The 16,325-nt window shown below is 45.4% G+C and overlaps 1 protein-coding gene across 1 annotated transcript; it reads left to right on the top strand.

Moving 5' to 3' along the window:
- The first annotated feature begins 773 nt into the window (after nt 1–773).
- LOC123165426 (3-oxoacyl-[acyl-carrier-protein] synthase I, chloroplastic) lies at nt 774–4,988 on the top strand. Its single transcript, XM_044583063.1, has 7 exons — nt 774–1,288; nt 2,407–2,838; nt 3,341–3,514; nt 3,962–4,075; nt 4,161–4,262; nt 4,350–4,416; nt 4,505–4,988. Exons 1-7 carry the CDS (start codon nt 860–862, stop codon nt 4,570–4,572), a joined length of 1,386 nt encoding a protein of 461 aa, XP_044438998.1. The 5' UTR covers nt 774–859; the 3' UTR covers nt 4,573–4,988.
- The last annotated feature ends 11,337 nt before the right edge of the window (nt 4,989–16,325 follow it).

The raw sequence follows: 16,325 nt of genomic DNA, 5'->3' as shown, positions 1-16,325 counted from the left end.
GCTACAACGCGCTTCTAAAAAAGCTTCAAACCGAGAACGGCTAGCTAACAATGGTGAGCGGCGGCGATGGAGCTGCATGGTGCGCGGTGCTGCGACGGCGGACTGCGACAATGCTGGAACCCTCACCTGGCGGTGCTGCAACCAGAGGGAGGGAGATACGCCCGGCCCGGCGGAGCTGCATACAGCGAGTGTCCCCGGCGAGCTGCGACGGCAAGCGGCCCTGGCAAGCTGCGATGGCGAACGGCCCCGGCGAGCTGCGACGTGGCGGCCAAGGGCGAGCAGGAGGCTGACCCGCGGAGATCCGTCTTTTCCTGTGTTTACGCGTGCGTGCGGGAGGAAGAGGATGACTTGGTCGCGGCAATCTCGTCCACTCACGCGTGCAAATCCAACGCTCGGCAGCCGACCGACCCAAATTTAAGCCGGTGCGCCGACGCAGAGTACTGTCCTAAAAGAAATCACTTCCATTTATTTCATGCCAGAGACTGCCATTTCTTCATACGGACGTTGGATTAATCTAGCAAAATCTAACAGCTCAAGCTACATGTAGTACTATATTTTTCGATTGTCACGGAGCATTTCCTTGGACCAACAAAACCCCGGAAACAAGAACAGCGGGCGACGGCATTGCGGAGTCCGCCCATTTATCGTTGCCGAACCCACCGCCCCTCTCCGTCGCCTCCAAAGCCCCCGTGCCCAGGTCGCGGGCCCCCCCAGCCAGCCCCACCCTCCATACATACATACGCGCTCTCGCCTCCATTCCCACCCCGCAGCCAGCACACCACACCAGTCCAGAGACAGAGCCCCCTCCCCGCCTCGTTTCCATCGCCACCACCCCGCCCGCCCGCCGCCGCCCCCAGCCATGCAGAGCCTCCTCGTCCCCACCGCCGCGGCCTGCGCGGCGCCGTCGGCGTCGCGCCCCCGGCCGGCCCGCGTCTCCGTCCGCGCCTCGGCGTCGGCCGCCGCGGCGGCCCCGCCCCGGCGGGAGACGGATCCGAAGAAGCGGGTGGTGATCACGGGGATGGGGCTGGTCTCCGTCTTCGGCAACGACGTCGATGCCTACTACGACCGCCTGCTCGCCGGGGAGAGCGGCGTGGGCCCCATCGACCGCTTCGACGCCTCCAAGTTCCCCACGCGCTTCGCCGGCCAGATCCGGGGCTTCTCCTCCGAGGGCTACATCGACGGCAAGAACGACCGCAGGCTCGACGACTGCCTCCGCTACTGCATCGTCAGCGGCAAGAAGGCGCTCGAGTCCGCCGGCCTCGCGCTCGGCTCCGACGCCATGGCCAAGGTACCCAATCACATGCTTTATGCTTGCCCCTGCCCCGATTCAAACAAATGCTGCGCCTGTTACCTAATAACCAGATCAGGCGCTGACTGAAGCTACTCCAGTGATTTGCATTTTACCAGTACCAACTTTCTAGTCAGTATAAAACCTGGTAGATTTCGCTCTTGGAAAGCGCCCGTCTGGTAGTATTAATAATACAGCACCTTTTATAGATCGGATGGCCGTTTTCTCCCCTTTTCTTGTTCTGAGATGCTATCTGCGAGGATAGTAGAGCGCTTGTGCAAATCCAGGAAGAATGAGCTGACAGTGAGATGGAGACGTTGGAATTTGAATTGTGACGGCGACGTGCCATCTGATCTTGGCAAAGAGGAACAGCTGGAGTAATGATCCCAGAGGATAGATCTTGGGCAGTTAAGGAAGTACAATTTGGCATTGCGGGTTGTGATTCGTAGGCATAGTTGAATCTGATGATCTTATATGCAAAACAGAGAAGGAAGCATTTATTTAACACTTTGGGAGTAAATGGCCATAACCTTTTCTTCTCACTGTAAAATCCTAAAAGGGCAGTAGTTGAATTCAGTCTTAAAAATCAAGATGTGTTCTCTCTTAAAGGAAGTTGTCAAGAGCGTGTTCTCTAGAAGGTGACATCTAACATCAGCAGTAAGTACCCATGCCAGTATACTAGCGATGTCACTGCGTTCTTTAGACTTCGTTGTAGGCAGATGGAGTGGTACAGCTCTATTTGGATTGGCAAAAGTAAAAAATTGATCTGTGTGGGTAGTAGCATCACAGTAGATTATGGGCCAACACACTCTTTATTAAGAATGTCACTTACTCTGCTTTACTCAGTTGGTTTATATCTAATTAGAAAGTAAGTGATTGTTAACTAGCATAGATCTGTTTTGTCATTTGATGTCACTTGCACATTTTTTTTGCCAAATATGCACACTAGGACTAAGTCAAGATACCATTTAGTAATAATGTATTGGCTTTTCGTAAGGTTGATATTAGCTTCATTTGTTCTATTTAATACTGCCTATGCTGCTACATTTGTTTTCACCATTTGTATTATATTTGAGAAAAATAATGTTTGTTGCTAACTAGTAAATGCTCTCTGACAGATTGACAAGGCCCGGGCTGGTGTACTTGTGGGGACTGGTATGGGTGGCCTCCAAGTGTTTTCTGATGGTGTTCAGAATCTTCTCGAGAAGGGCTACAGAAAGATAACTCCTTTCTTCATCCCATATGCCATAACAAACATGGGATCTGCCCTGCTGGGCATGGACATTGGCTTCATGGGTCCAAACTACTCTATTTCAACTGCATGTGCTACCTCGAACTACTGTTTCTACGCTGCAGCAAACCATATTCGCAAAGGCGAAGCCGATGTGATGATTGCTGGTGGCACTGAAGCCGCCATTATTCCGATTGGTGTTGGTGGGTTTGTTGCATGTAGAGCACTATCACAGAGGAACGATGACCCTAAAACAGCATCTAGGCCTTGGGACAAGGAGCGTGATGGTTTCGTCATGGGTGAAGGAGCTGGAGTACTGGTATGCCTTATGAACTTATTCTGGTCCACATATATTTTAGAATTAGGTTGATATCATATCTTTACTGAAATTACCTTATCGTATCCAACGGCCTTTAAACTGAACTATATTTATTTAAATGAATCTGTTCAATAATACCTTCTAGTGAATCTAGATGTTTCGCGGACATTATTCTAGTCCAGATTATATATTAAGCTTTTAAGGTATCATAGCTTCACTAGAACTTTTTTATGATGATGCGTGTTTGGACTCAAGTGAAACTGATTTTTTGTGATTTCAGCAATCTATTAAATAGCAATTTCCCATGGGTTTAGCTAGTCGAGTCAACCTTAAATACTTCAATTGAGAACATGTTGAAGTTTTTGATGTTTTGATTTTGTTGGTCATCTACGATATTCCTATCATAGAACATAATGACAATAACATTTGATGTTCTATAGATTCTTTTATGAAATTTTTATTTATTGTGCTTCTAGTCCCTTAATTATGTCAATTGAAACAGGTCATGGAGAGCTTAGAACATGCAATGAAACGTGGTGCACCAATAGTTGCGGAGTATCTAGGAGGTGCTGTGAACTGTGATGCTTACCATATGACTGATCCAAGAGCCGATGGTCTTGGTGTTTCATCTTGCATCAGACAAAGTCTTCAAGATGCTGGTGTGGCACCAGAGGAGGTAACCGAAACATTTCAGCATTAGGACATTATTTCTGCAATTGTTCTCTTTTCATATGATATTGGCTAGTTCCCTCAAATATGATATTGGCTACCTTCATACTTTGGCAGTTATGAGTGATCCTTCAAATTATTGTTTCCAGTTGTGCGTTGTGTAATTTGTCCATTCTGTATTCAGATTGGAAATCTTTTTATGCAGTAACATTAAAGTCATCATGGCTGGCATGTAATTGTAAATTGTTAATGCCTATTTCTGTCATCTTTCCACAGTATACATTGTGCTTGAAAGGTTTCTGCGTTGCTGTTACAGAATTACAATACCTCTGATTGTTATGGTCTATTTAACATCTATTGATTCAGGCACATACTGTAAATTTCTTGTTTTGATTGGCAAATGCTTTTGAAGAAGTTTCATTGATTGAAATAAATCGCAAATGATTATTTGCAGGTTAACTACATCAATGCTCATGCAACATCCACCCTTGCTGGTGATCTGGCAGAGATGAATGCCATCAAGCAAGTCTTTAAGGACCCATCTGGGATAAAAGTAAACGCAACCAAGGTGCTTTACTGTCCTGCCTTTGTTACTTGAAGGATATTGATTCATTGTCCCTTCTTAATATGACCGCCTTCTCCTCCTTTTGCAGTCCATGATAGGGCATTGCCTAGGTGCAGCAGGTGGTTTGGAAGCCATTGCTACTATTAAAGCGATAAACACTGGATTGGTGCATCCGAGCATAAACCAGTTTGTAAGTTTTGTTTACAATATTACAGCTAATTCAGTTAGCAGACCAGCATGGCTAGAAAAACTAAGAGCTGGAATATGTTAACTGCAGGACCGGGAGCCTGCGGTTGAATTTGACACGGTACCCAACGTAAAGGTCGAACATGAAATCAATGTTGGTGAGTAGCAAATCCTCTCCTTTGTAGCGCAATTGTACTGTTCCATCTTTTCCCTTCCTCTCATGTTAGTTTTGGTATCGCCATGCAGGTATCTCAAATTCCTTTGGATTTGGAGGACACAACTCGGTGGTCGTATTCGCCCCATTCAAGCCTTAATGCGGTACATGCTCGACAAATCTTGGCCAGAACAGTGAAGGTTTTTTTTTCAGGAAGCTCTTGAGTTATTTCGATGTGTTCTCTTCCGGGAAGCAACTGTCGATCTGACAGCCAGCAACATTACAATGAACAGAGGATCCAAGATCCATTGCATTTTAGATACACCCATCTCCGATTAGATTTGAGAACACTGTGTAACCTTCTGCATCGCTTGCAGTCGATTCTACTTGTTTTCGTGTAATTTGTCATGTAGAAACAAACACTAGTTCTTCTGTTCCGTAGAGAGAGTGCATTGGAGGGCAAGGAGTTGTTTGTCTGTACTACCTGATCTGGGGGGAAATCTATACTATCACAATTTTTTGCTGTTTCCAGTCCCTTTGTTGTAGTCTAATAAAAACTGTAATGTTTCAGTCTTACGGATGGCCGCTCAGTCTAAAATGGTCATGCATCCTGAATGAAAATTATGAATCTGTTGTGGGATTGAGCCGAGATTTAAGTCATCTGCAGCGACATCTGAATGTGCCCCATTTTACGGAGAAACTGTTCTAAATTCTACATAGAATCTGAATACTTTTGTTCTTAATATAACATCTTGCCCAGTTAATGTGTCGTATTTTTGTATGACATCACATGTCGTATAGTTTTCTAGAAGGTGGTCAAATTGTTATTGATACAATCCTGTAGCAGTAAAGTTGGATGCAGTTGAACTTTTTCAAAACCAACTTTGATGCTACTGGGCGTCCACTGGCCGCTGGGCGTCCGCGCCGTCGACGCTGCGCACGACGTGCTAGGCGGCTAGGGTTAGCGCTTCATGGAGCACTTGAACATCATCGCCGGCTGAGCGTCGACGCGCTAGGCGGCTAGGGTTAGCGCTTCATGGAGCACTTGAACATCATCGCGGGCCGCTGGGCGTCCGCGCCGTCGACGTTCCATGTTTAGCAAAGCTCTCACTCATCAATCCAGTACAATTCTACGGGACAATGATCAGCCGGGCGGCACCACCACACTCAATTCCTCTAGGTATTATTATTTATAGATTGATAATATTTTAGAGTCATTTTGACCACACAAACCAATCAATCAACTATTAGTAGTTAGTGCATTTTGTTGGTTGTCAGTCCAGTTAACAGATTATGTATTTGTTTGTACTACTAGAATTTCATAGATCATGAAGAGGAAGACACAACCGAGCAACCTACTGTTGAAGATGCAAATCCAACCATGGAGATACATGCCACAGAGCAACCTACTGGACATAACAGGTAAAACTTCCGCACATTCATTGGTTGATAGATTATTGCAATTGGTCATCTCTCCCAGTCTCAATTGCAAATATGGACCCTTTTTAGTAATCAAACTTATCAAGACGCGCCTTTAAAATAAAATGGGTGACGGTTTTGTTCGATATTACATGGTGGTATACATTGGGAAGGAAATAGTTGCGAGGTTTAATATTTATGAGAATATTGATTTGTTTGGTCGGTCGGGTGGGGGTCGCAGATCATTCAAATTAGTAGAAATGTAGTTTTTTAAATGTAAAAAACATTCTGGTATGTGCTTTATATTGCTACAATATGTAAGACTTGAAATAGTTTTGTGCCATGGTTCATGTGTGTTTCGATGCCTTCCCCCCCCCCCCCCCCCCCCCCGCTCAAATCCTGGCTCCGCCCATGATCCTGGAGCTGGACATGAGTATGCCAATCCCGCAATTCATGATGAAAATTGACAAACTGTTCGAAGGTTGCATGAGGTGGCTGCTCAGGCTCAACATTTTCACCCTGGAAATCAAACCCTTGGTCGTAGATGCTTTCATCACGCTCATCCTCCACGATCATGTTGTGCATAATCACACATCCGGTCATCACCTCCCAAAGCTTCTGCGTGCTCCATGTCAATGCAGGGTTTCGAACGATACCCCATCGAGACTGAAGCACACTGAAAGCACACTCCACATCCTTCCTAGCACTCTCCTGCATTTGGGCAAACCTCTGTCTCTTCTCTCCTTGCGGATTGTGTATGGTCTTCGCAAGAGTGGACCGTTGTGGATAGATACCCTAAGCAAGGTAATATCCCTTGTTGTACTAGTGGCCATTGACCTCCGGACAGTGGCCTTCTGCAAGCCTTGCAAACACTGGAGACCGCTGAACAACACTGATATCATTGTGAGAACCAGCCATGCCGAAGAAAGAATGTCATATCCACAGATCTCGTGAAGCCACCGCTTCAAGTATGACAGTAGCACCTTTGACATGCCCCTTGTACTGCCCTTGCCAAGAAAATGGACAGTTCTTCCACTTCTAGTGCATACAATCAATACTGCCAAGCATGCCTGGAAAGCCCCTCTCGACATTGATAGCCAACAACCTCTCTGTATCAGTGGTAGTTGGCTCTCTCAAGTACTTAGCGGTAGTTGGCTCTCTCTTCTCTCCTTGCAGAAACTATACATTGAGAGGAGACATGTGGATTCACTCATACGAACATACTCACCCACAAGATCACCAGGAATTCCATATGCAAGCATGGGATAGCCGCAGTGCATTTTTGATAAGAAGAGAAGCCAAGCTTGCCAAGGGCATCCTCTTTCCACTCAAAGTATGGATCATATGCTACCACTCCCTCCCGAATACGATTGAACACATGTCTCGCCATATGGAAGCGGCGGCGAAATTTGTGTGGTTTGAAGAGTGCGCTATTCTCAAAGTAATCGGCGTAGAGAAGGGTGTGGCCTCTCTCCCTATTGCGGTTCAAGGCCGGAACATGGACGGGGATTGATCCCCTATACCAAGGCCGCTTCCTGTGGTCGTGGACGACCAATGTAGCCGCCACTAGCTCTTAATCATCCGAGGACGAATCATCCGATGAACAAATGAAGCTGTGAAAGAAAAACTCATCCCCGCTATCCATGATACCTTGTGAGCAAAGGGTCGAACACCTTGCGGTCATGGTGGAGAGGCGGCTGAAAAGAGCAAGTCGATGAAGCGAAGCAAGGTTTGTGCTGATGGGGTGGGCGCGCTGGGGTAATGCAACGCCTGCCGGAAGTTGTTGGGGTCGACGACCGACGACGACAACCATAGCTTCTCTCCCACCGGCGACAAGGAACCACAAACGCCGGCAAAAACTCTACCGGAACACGGGCGTGGGGCGGCTAGACATGGCGTGGTTGCGGGGGTGAATGGCCTTGATGGAAGGCGTCGCGACCGAGAACGGGGGTGGCGGCGGCGATGGCGGAGGGCGGAGGGAAGACAAGGGGAAGAGAAAAGTGGTTGTGTCCCCAACGGGCGGGACATGAAGGAGATATGCCCTAGAGGCAATAATAAAGTTGTTATTTATATTTCCTTATATCATGATAAATGTTTATTATTCATGCTAGAATTGTATTAACCGGAAACTTAGTACATGTGTGAATACATAGACAAAACAGAGTGTCCCTAGTATGCGTCTACTTGACTAGCTCGTTAATCAAAGATGGTTAAGTTTCCTAACCATAGACATGTGTTGTCATTTGATGAACGGGATCACATCATTAGAGAATGATGTGATGGACAAGACCCATCCGTTAGCTTAGCATAATGATTGTTAAGTTTTATTGCTATTGCTTTCTTCATGACTTATACATATTCATCTGACTATGAGATTATGCAACTCCCGAATACCGAAGGAACACTTTGTGTGCTATCAAACGTCACAACGTAACTGAGTGATTATAAAGATGCTCTACAGGTGTCTTTGAAGGTGTTTGTTGGGTTGACATAGATCGAGATTACGATTTGTCACTCCGTGTATCGGAGAGGTATCTCTGGGCCCTCTCGGTAATGCACATCACTATAAGCCTTGCAAGCAATGTGACTAATGAGTTAGTTGCGGGATGATGTATTACGGAACAAGTAAAGAGACTTGCCGGTAACGAGATTGAACTAGGTAAGATGATACCGATGATCGAATCTCGGGCAAGTAACATATCGATGACAAAGGGAATGACGTATGTTGTTATGCGGTTTGACCGATAAAGATCTTCGTAGAATATGTAGGAGCCAATATGAGCATCCAGGTTCCGCTATTGCTTATTGACCGGAGATGTGTCTCGGTCATGTCTACATAGTTCTCGAACCCGTAGGATCCGCACGCTTAACGTTCGATGACGATTTATACTATGTTATGTGTTTTGATGAACCGAAGCTTGTTCGGAGTCCCGGATGAGATCACTGTTGGGGAACGCAGTAATTTCAAAAAAATTCCTACGCACACGCAAGATCCATCTAGGTGATGCATAGCAACGAGAGGGGAGAGTGTTGTCTACGTACCCTCGTAGACCGAAAGCGGAAGCGTTATGAAAACGCGGTTGATGTAGTTGTACGTCTTCATGATCCGACCGATCCTAGTACCGAAAGTACGGCACCTCCGCGATCTGCACACGTTCAGCTCGGTGACGTCCCATGAACTCTCGATCCAGCTGAGTGTCGAGGGAGAGCTTCGTCAGCACGACAGCGTGATGACGGTGATGATGAAGTTACCGACGCAGGGCTTCGCCTAAGCACTATGATGTTATGACCGAGGTGGATTATGGTGGAGGGGGGCACCGCACACGGCTAAGACAGTTGTGTGTTGTGTGTTCTAGGGTGCCCCCTTGCCCCCGTATATAAAGGAGCAATGGGGGAGGCCGGCCGGCCCTAGGGCGCGCCAAGGAGGGGAGGAATCCTCCTCCTAGTAGGAGTAGGATTCCTCCTTTCCTAGTCCTACTAGGAGGGGGAAGGAAGGACTGAGAGAGGGGAAGGAAAGGGGGGCGCCACCCCCTCCTAGTCCAATTCGGACTCAAGGGGGAGGGGGCGCGCGGCCTGCCCTGGCAGCCCCTCTCTCTCTCCACTAAGGCCCATCTAGGCCCACTAGTTCCCCCCCCCCCCGGGGGGGGGGGGGGGGTCCGGTAAACCTCCTGCACTCCGGTTTTCTCCGAAATCACCCGGAACACTTCCGGTGTCCGAATATAGCCGTCCAATATATCAATCTTTATATCTCGACCATTTTGAGACTCCTCGTCATGTCCGTGATCATATCCGGGACTCCGAACTACCTTCAGTACATCAAAACACATAAACTCATAATACCGATCGTCACCGAACGTTAAGCGTGCGGACCCTACGGGTTCGAGAAGTATGTAGACATGACCGAGACACGTCTCCGGTCAATAACCAATAGCGGAACCTGGATGTTCATATTGGCTCCCACATATTCTACGAAGATCTTTATCGTTCAAACCGTATAACAACATACGTTGTTCCCTTTGTCATCGGTATGTTATTTGCCCGAGATTCGATCGTCGGTATCTCAATACCTAGTTCAATCTCGTTACCGGCAAGTCTCTTTACTCGTTCCGTAATGCATCATCCCGCAACTAACTCATTAGTCACATTGCTGGCAAGGCTTATAATGATGTGCATTACCGAGAGGGCCCATAGATACCTCTGCGACAATCGGAGTGACAAATCCTAATCTCGATCTATGCCAACTCAACAAACACCATTGAAGACACCTGTAGAGCACCTTTATAATCACCCAGTTACGTTGTGACGTTTGGTAGCAGACTAAGTGTTCCTCTGGTATTCGGGAGTTGCATAATCTTATAGTCATAGTAACATGTATAAGTCATGAAGAAAGCAAACGATCAAGTGCTAGGCTAACGGAATGGGTCAAGTCAACCACATCATTCTCTAATGATGTGATCCCATTAATCAAATGACAACTCATGTCTATTGCTAGGAAACTTAACCATCTTTGATTCAACTAGCTAGTCAAGTAGAGGCATACTAGTGATACTCTGTTTGTCTATGTATTCACACATGTACCAAGTTTCCGGTTAATACAATTTTAGCATGAATAATAAACATTTATCATGATATAAGGAAATATAAATAACAACTTTATTTTTGCCTCTAGGGCATATTTCCTTCAGTCTCCCTCTTGCACTAGACTCAATAATCTAGATTACGCAGTAATGATTCTAACACCCATGGAGTCTTGGTGCTGATCATGTTTTGCTCGTGAGAGAGGCTTAGTCAACGGGTCTGCAACATTCAGATCCGTATGTATCTTGCAAATCTCTATGTCTCCCTCTTTGACTTGATCGCAGATGGAATTGAAGCGTCTCTTGATGTGCTTGGTTCTCTTGTGAAATCTGGATTCCTTTGCCAAGGCAATTGCACTAGTATTGTCACAAAAGATTTTCATTGGACCCGATGCACTAGGTATGACACCTAGATCGGATATGAACTCCTTCATCCAGACTCCTTCATTTGCTGCTTCTGAAGCAGCTATGTACTCCGCTTCACACGTAGATCCCGCCACGACGCTTTGCTTAGAATTGCACCAACTTACAGCTCCACCGTTCAATATAAATACATATCCGGTTTGTGACTTAGAGTCATCCGGATCGGTGTCAAAGCTTGCATCGACGTAACCATTTACGACGAGCTCTTTGTCACCTGCATAAACGAGAAACATATCCTTAGTCCTTTTCAGGTATTTCAGGATGTTCTTGACCGCTGTCCAGTGATCCCTCCTGGATTACTTTGGTACCTCCCTGCTAAACTAATAGAAAGGCACACATCAAGTCTGGTACACAGCATTGCATACATGATAGAACCTATGGCTGAAGCATAGGGATCGACTTTCATTTTCTCTCTATCTTCTGCAGTGGTCGGGCATTGAGTCATTTTTCTCAACTTCACACCTTGTAACACAGGCAAGAACCCTTTCTTTGCTTGATCCATTTTGAACTTCTTCAAAACTTTATCAAGGTATGTGCTTTGTGAAAGTCCAATTAAGCGCCTTGATCTATCTCTATAGATTTTGATGCCCAATATATAAGCAGCTTCATCGAGGTCTTTCATAGAAAAACTCTTATTCAAGTATCCTTTTATGCTATCCAGAAATTCTATATCATTTCCAATCAACAATATGTCATCCACATATAATATTAGAAATGCTATAGAGCTCCCACTCAGTTTCTTGTAAATACAGGCTTCTCCAAAAGTCTGTATAAAACCATATGCTTTGATCACACTATCAAAACGTTTATTCCAACTCCGAGATGCTTGAACCAGTCCATAAATGGATCGCTGGAGCTTGCACACTTTGTTATCATCCTTTGGATTGATAAAACCTTCAGGTTGCATCATATGCAACTCTTATTCTAGAAATCCATTCAGGAATGCAGTCTTTACATCCATTTGCCAAATTTCATAATCATAAAATGCAGCAATTGCTAACATGATTCAGACGGACTTAAGCATTGCTACGGGTGAGAAAGTCTCGTCATAGTCAACTCCTTGAACTTGTCGAAAACCTTTCGCAACAAGTCGAGCTTTGTAGACAATAACATTACCGTCAGCGTCAGTCTTCTTCTTGAAGATCCATTTATTCTCGATGGCTTGCCGATCATCGGGCAAGTCAACCAAAGTCCATACTTTGTTCTCATACATGGATCCCATCTCAGATTTCATGGCCTCAAGCCATTTTGTGGAATCTGGGCTCATCATCGCTTACTCATAGTTCATAGGTTCGTCATGGTCAAGTAACATGACCTCCAGAACAGGATTACCGTACCACTCTGGTGCGGATCTTACTCTGGTTGACCTACGAGGTTAAGTAGTAACTTGATCTAAAGTTATATGATCATTATCATTAGCTTCCTCACTAATTGGTGGAGTCACAGGAACTGATTTCTGTGATGAACTACTTTCCAATAAGGGAGCAGGTACATTTACCTCATCAAGTTCTACTTTCCTCCCACTCACTTCTTTTCGAGAGAAAATCCTTCTCTAGAAAGGATCCATTCTTAGCAACGAATGTCTTGCCTTCGGATCTGTGATAGAAGGTGTACCCAACAGTCTCCTTTGGGTATCCTATGAAGACACATTTCTCCGATTTGGGTTCGAGCTTATCAGGTTGAAGCTTTTTCACATAAGCATCTCAGAACCCCAAACTTTAAGAAACGGCAACTTGGGTTTCTTGCCAAACCACAGTTCATAAGGTGTCATCTCAACGGATTTAGATGGTGCCCTATTTAAAGTGAATGCAACCGTCTCTAAAGCATAACCCCAAAATGATAGCGGTAGATCAGTAAGAGACATCATAAATCGCACCATATCTAATAAAGTGCGGTTACGATGTTCGGACACACCATTACGCTGTGGTGTTCCGGGTGGCGTGATTTGCGAAACTATTCCGCATTGTTTCAAATGAAGACCAAACTCATAACTCAAATATTCTCCTCCACGATCAGATCGTAGAAACTTTATTTTCTTGTTACGATGATTTTCCACTTCACTCTGAAATTCTTTGAACTTTTCAAATGTTTCAGACTTATGTTTCATTAAGTAGATATACCCATATATGCTCAAATCATCTGTGAAGGTGAGAAAATAACGATACCCGCTGCGAGCCTCAATATTCATCGGACCACACACATCAGTATGTATGATTTCCAACAAATCTGTTGCTCGCTCCATTGTTCCGGAGAACGGAGTTTTAGTCATCTTTCCCATGAGGCATGGTTCGCAAGTACCAAGTGATTCATAATCAAGTGATTCCAAAAGTCCATCAGAATGGAGTTTCTTCATGCGCTTTACACCAATATGACCTAAACGGCAATGCCACAAATAAGTTGCACTATCATTATCAACTCTGCATCTTTTGGCTTCAATATTATGAATATGCGTGTCACTACTATCGAGATTCAACAAAAATAGACCACTCTCAAGGGTGCATGACCATAAAAGGTATTACTCATATAAATAGAACAACCATTATTCTCTGATTTAAATGAATAACCGTCTCGCATCAAACAAGATCCAGATATAATGTTCATGCTTAACGCTGGCACCAAATAACAATTATTCAGGTCTAAAACTAATCCCGAAGGTAGATGTAGAGGTAGCGTGCCGACTGCGATCACATCGACTTTGGAACCATTTCCCACGCGCATCGTCACCTCGTCCTTAGCCAATCTTCGCTTAATCCGTAGTCCCTGTTTCAAGTTGCAAATATTAGCAACAGAACCAGTATCAAATACCCAGGCACTACTGCGAGCATTAGTAAGGTACACATCAATAACATGAATATGACATATACCTTTGTTCACCTTGCCATCCTTCTTATCCGCCAAATACTTGGGGCAGTTCCGCTTCCAGTGACCAGTCCCTTTGCAGTAGAAGCACTCAGTCTCAGGCTTAGGTCCAGACTTGGGCTTCTTCACTTGAGCAGCAACTTGCTTGCCGTTCTTCTTGAAGTTCCCCTTCTTCCCTTTACCCTTTTTCTTGAAACTGGTGGTCTTGTTGACCATCAACACTTGATGCTCCTTCTTGATTTCTACCTCCGCAGCCTTTAGCATTGCGAAGAGCTCGGGAATTGTCTTATCCATCCCTTGCATATTATAGTTCATCACGAAGCTCTTGTAGCTTGGTGGCAGTGATTGAAGAATTCTGTCAATGACACTATCATCAGGAAGATTAACTCCCAGTTGAATCAAGTGATTGTTATACCCAGACATTTTGAGTATATGCTCACTGACAGAACTATTCTCCTCCATTTTGCAACTGTAGAACTTATTGGAGACTTCATATCTCTCAATTCGGACATTTGCTTGAAATATTAACTTCAACTCCTGGAACATCTCATATGCTCCATGACGTTCAAAACGTCGTTGAAGTCCCGGTTCTAAGCCGTAAAGCATGGCACACTGAACTATCGAGTAGTCATCAGCTTTGCTCTGCCAGACGTTCATAACATCTGGCGTTGCTCCTGCAGCGGGTTTGGCACCTACCGGTGCTTCCAGGACGTAATTCTTCTGTGCAGCAATGAGGATAATCCTCAAGTTACGGACACAGTCCGTGTAGTTGCTACCATCATCATTCAACTTAGCTTTCTCTAGGAATGCATTAAAGTTCAACAGAACAATAGCACGGGCCATCTATCTACAACAACATAGACATGCAAAATACTATCAGGTACTAAGTTCATGATAAATTAAAGTTCAGTTAATCATATTACTAAAGAACTCCCACTTAAATAGACATCCCTCTAATCATCTAAGTGATCACGTGATCCATATCAACTAAACCATGTCCGATCATCACGTGAGATGGAGTAGTTTTCAATGTTGAACATCACTATGTTGATCATATCTACTATATGATTCATGCTAGACCTTTCGGTCTCAGTGTTTCGAGGCCATATCTGCATATGCTAGGCTCGTCAAGTTTAACCCGAGTATTTCGCGAGTGCAAAACTGGCTTGCACCCGTTGTATGTGAACGTAGAGCTTATCACACCCAATCATCACGTGGTGTCTCGGCACGACGAACTTTCACAACGGTGCAAACTCAGGGAGAACACTTGTACCTTGAAATTTAGTGAGAGATCATCTTATAATGCTACCGCCGAACTAAGCAAAATAAGAGGCATAAAGGATAAACATCACATGCAATCAATATATGTGATATGATATGGCCATCATCATCTTGTGCCTTTGATCTGCGTCTCCAAAGCACCGTCATGATCACCATCGTCACCGGCTTGACACGTTGATCTCCATCGAAGCATCGTTGTCGTCTCGCCAACTATTGCTTCTACGACTATCGCTACCGCTTAGTGATAAAGTAAAGCAATTACATGGCGATTGCATTTCATACAATAAAGCGACAACCATATGGATCCTGCCAGTTGCCGATAACTCTGTTACAAAACATGATCATCTCATACAATAAAATTTAGCATCATGTCTTGACCATATCACATCACAACATGCCCTGCAAAAACAAGTTAGATGTCCTCTACTTTGTTGTTGCAAGTTTTACGTGGCTGCTACGGGCTGAGCAAGAACCGTTCTTACCTACACATCAAAACCCCAATGATTTTTCGTCTAGTGTGCTGTTTTAACCTTCAACAAGGACCGGGCGTAGCCACACTCGATTCAACTAAAGTTGGAGAAACTGACACCCACCAGCCACCTGTGTGCAAAGCACGTCGGTAGAACCAGTCTCGCGTACGCGTACGTGTAATGTCGGTCCGGGCCACTTCATCCAACAATACCGCCGAATCAAAGTATGACATCCTGGTAAGCAGTATGACTATTATCGCCCACAACTCTTTGTGTTCTACTCATGCATATAACATCTACGCATAGACCTGGCTCGGATGCCACTGTTGGGGAACACAGTAATTTCAAAAAATTTCCTACGCACACGCAAGATCCATCTAGGTGATGCATAGCAACGAGAGGGGAGAGTGTTGTCTACGTACCCTCGTAGACCGAAAGCGGAAGCATTATGACAACACGGTTGATGTAGTCGTACGTCTTCACGATCCGACCGATCCTAGTACCGAAAGTACGACACCTCCGCGATCTACACACGTTCAGCTCGGTGACGTCCCACGAACTCTCCATCCAGCTGAGTGTCGAGGGAGAGCTTCGTTAGCACGACGGCATGATGACGGTGATGATGAAGTTACCGGCGCAGGGCTTCACCTAAGCACTACGACGATATGACCGAGGTGGATTATAGTGGAGGGGGGCACCGCACACGGCTAAGACAGTTGTCTATTGTGTGTTCTAGGGTGCCCCCTTGCCCCCGTATAATAAGGAGCAAGGGGGAGGCCGGCCGGCCCTAAGGCGCCCCAAGGAGGGGAGGAATCCTCCTCCTAGTAGGAGTAGGATTCCTCCTTTCCTAGTCCTACTAGGAGGGGGAAGGAAGGAGTGGGAGA

Source organism: Triticum aestivum, chromosome 7D (assembly GCF_018294505.1).
Source record: "Triticum aestivum cultivar Chinese Spring chromosome 7D, IWGSC CS RefSeq v2.1, whole genome shotgun sequence".
Lineage (NCBI taxonomy): Eukaryota > Viridiplantae > Streptophyta > Magnoliopsida > Poales > Poaceae > Triticum > Triticum aestivum.
The sequence above is the reverse complement of the archived record's forward strand: the minus strand, read 5'-3'. Positions and strand labels throughout refer to the sequence as shown.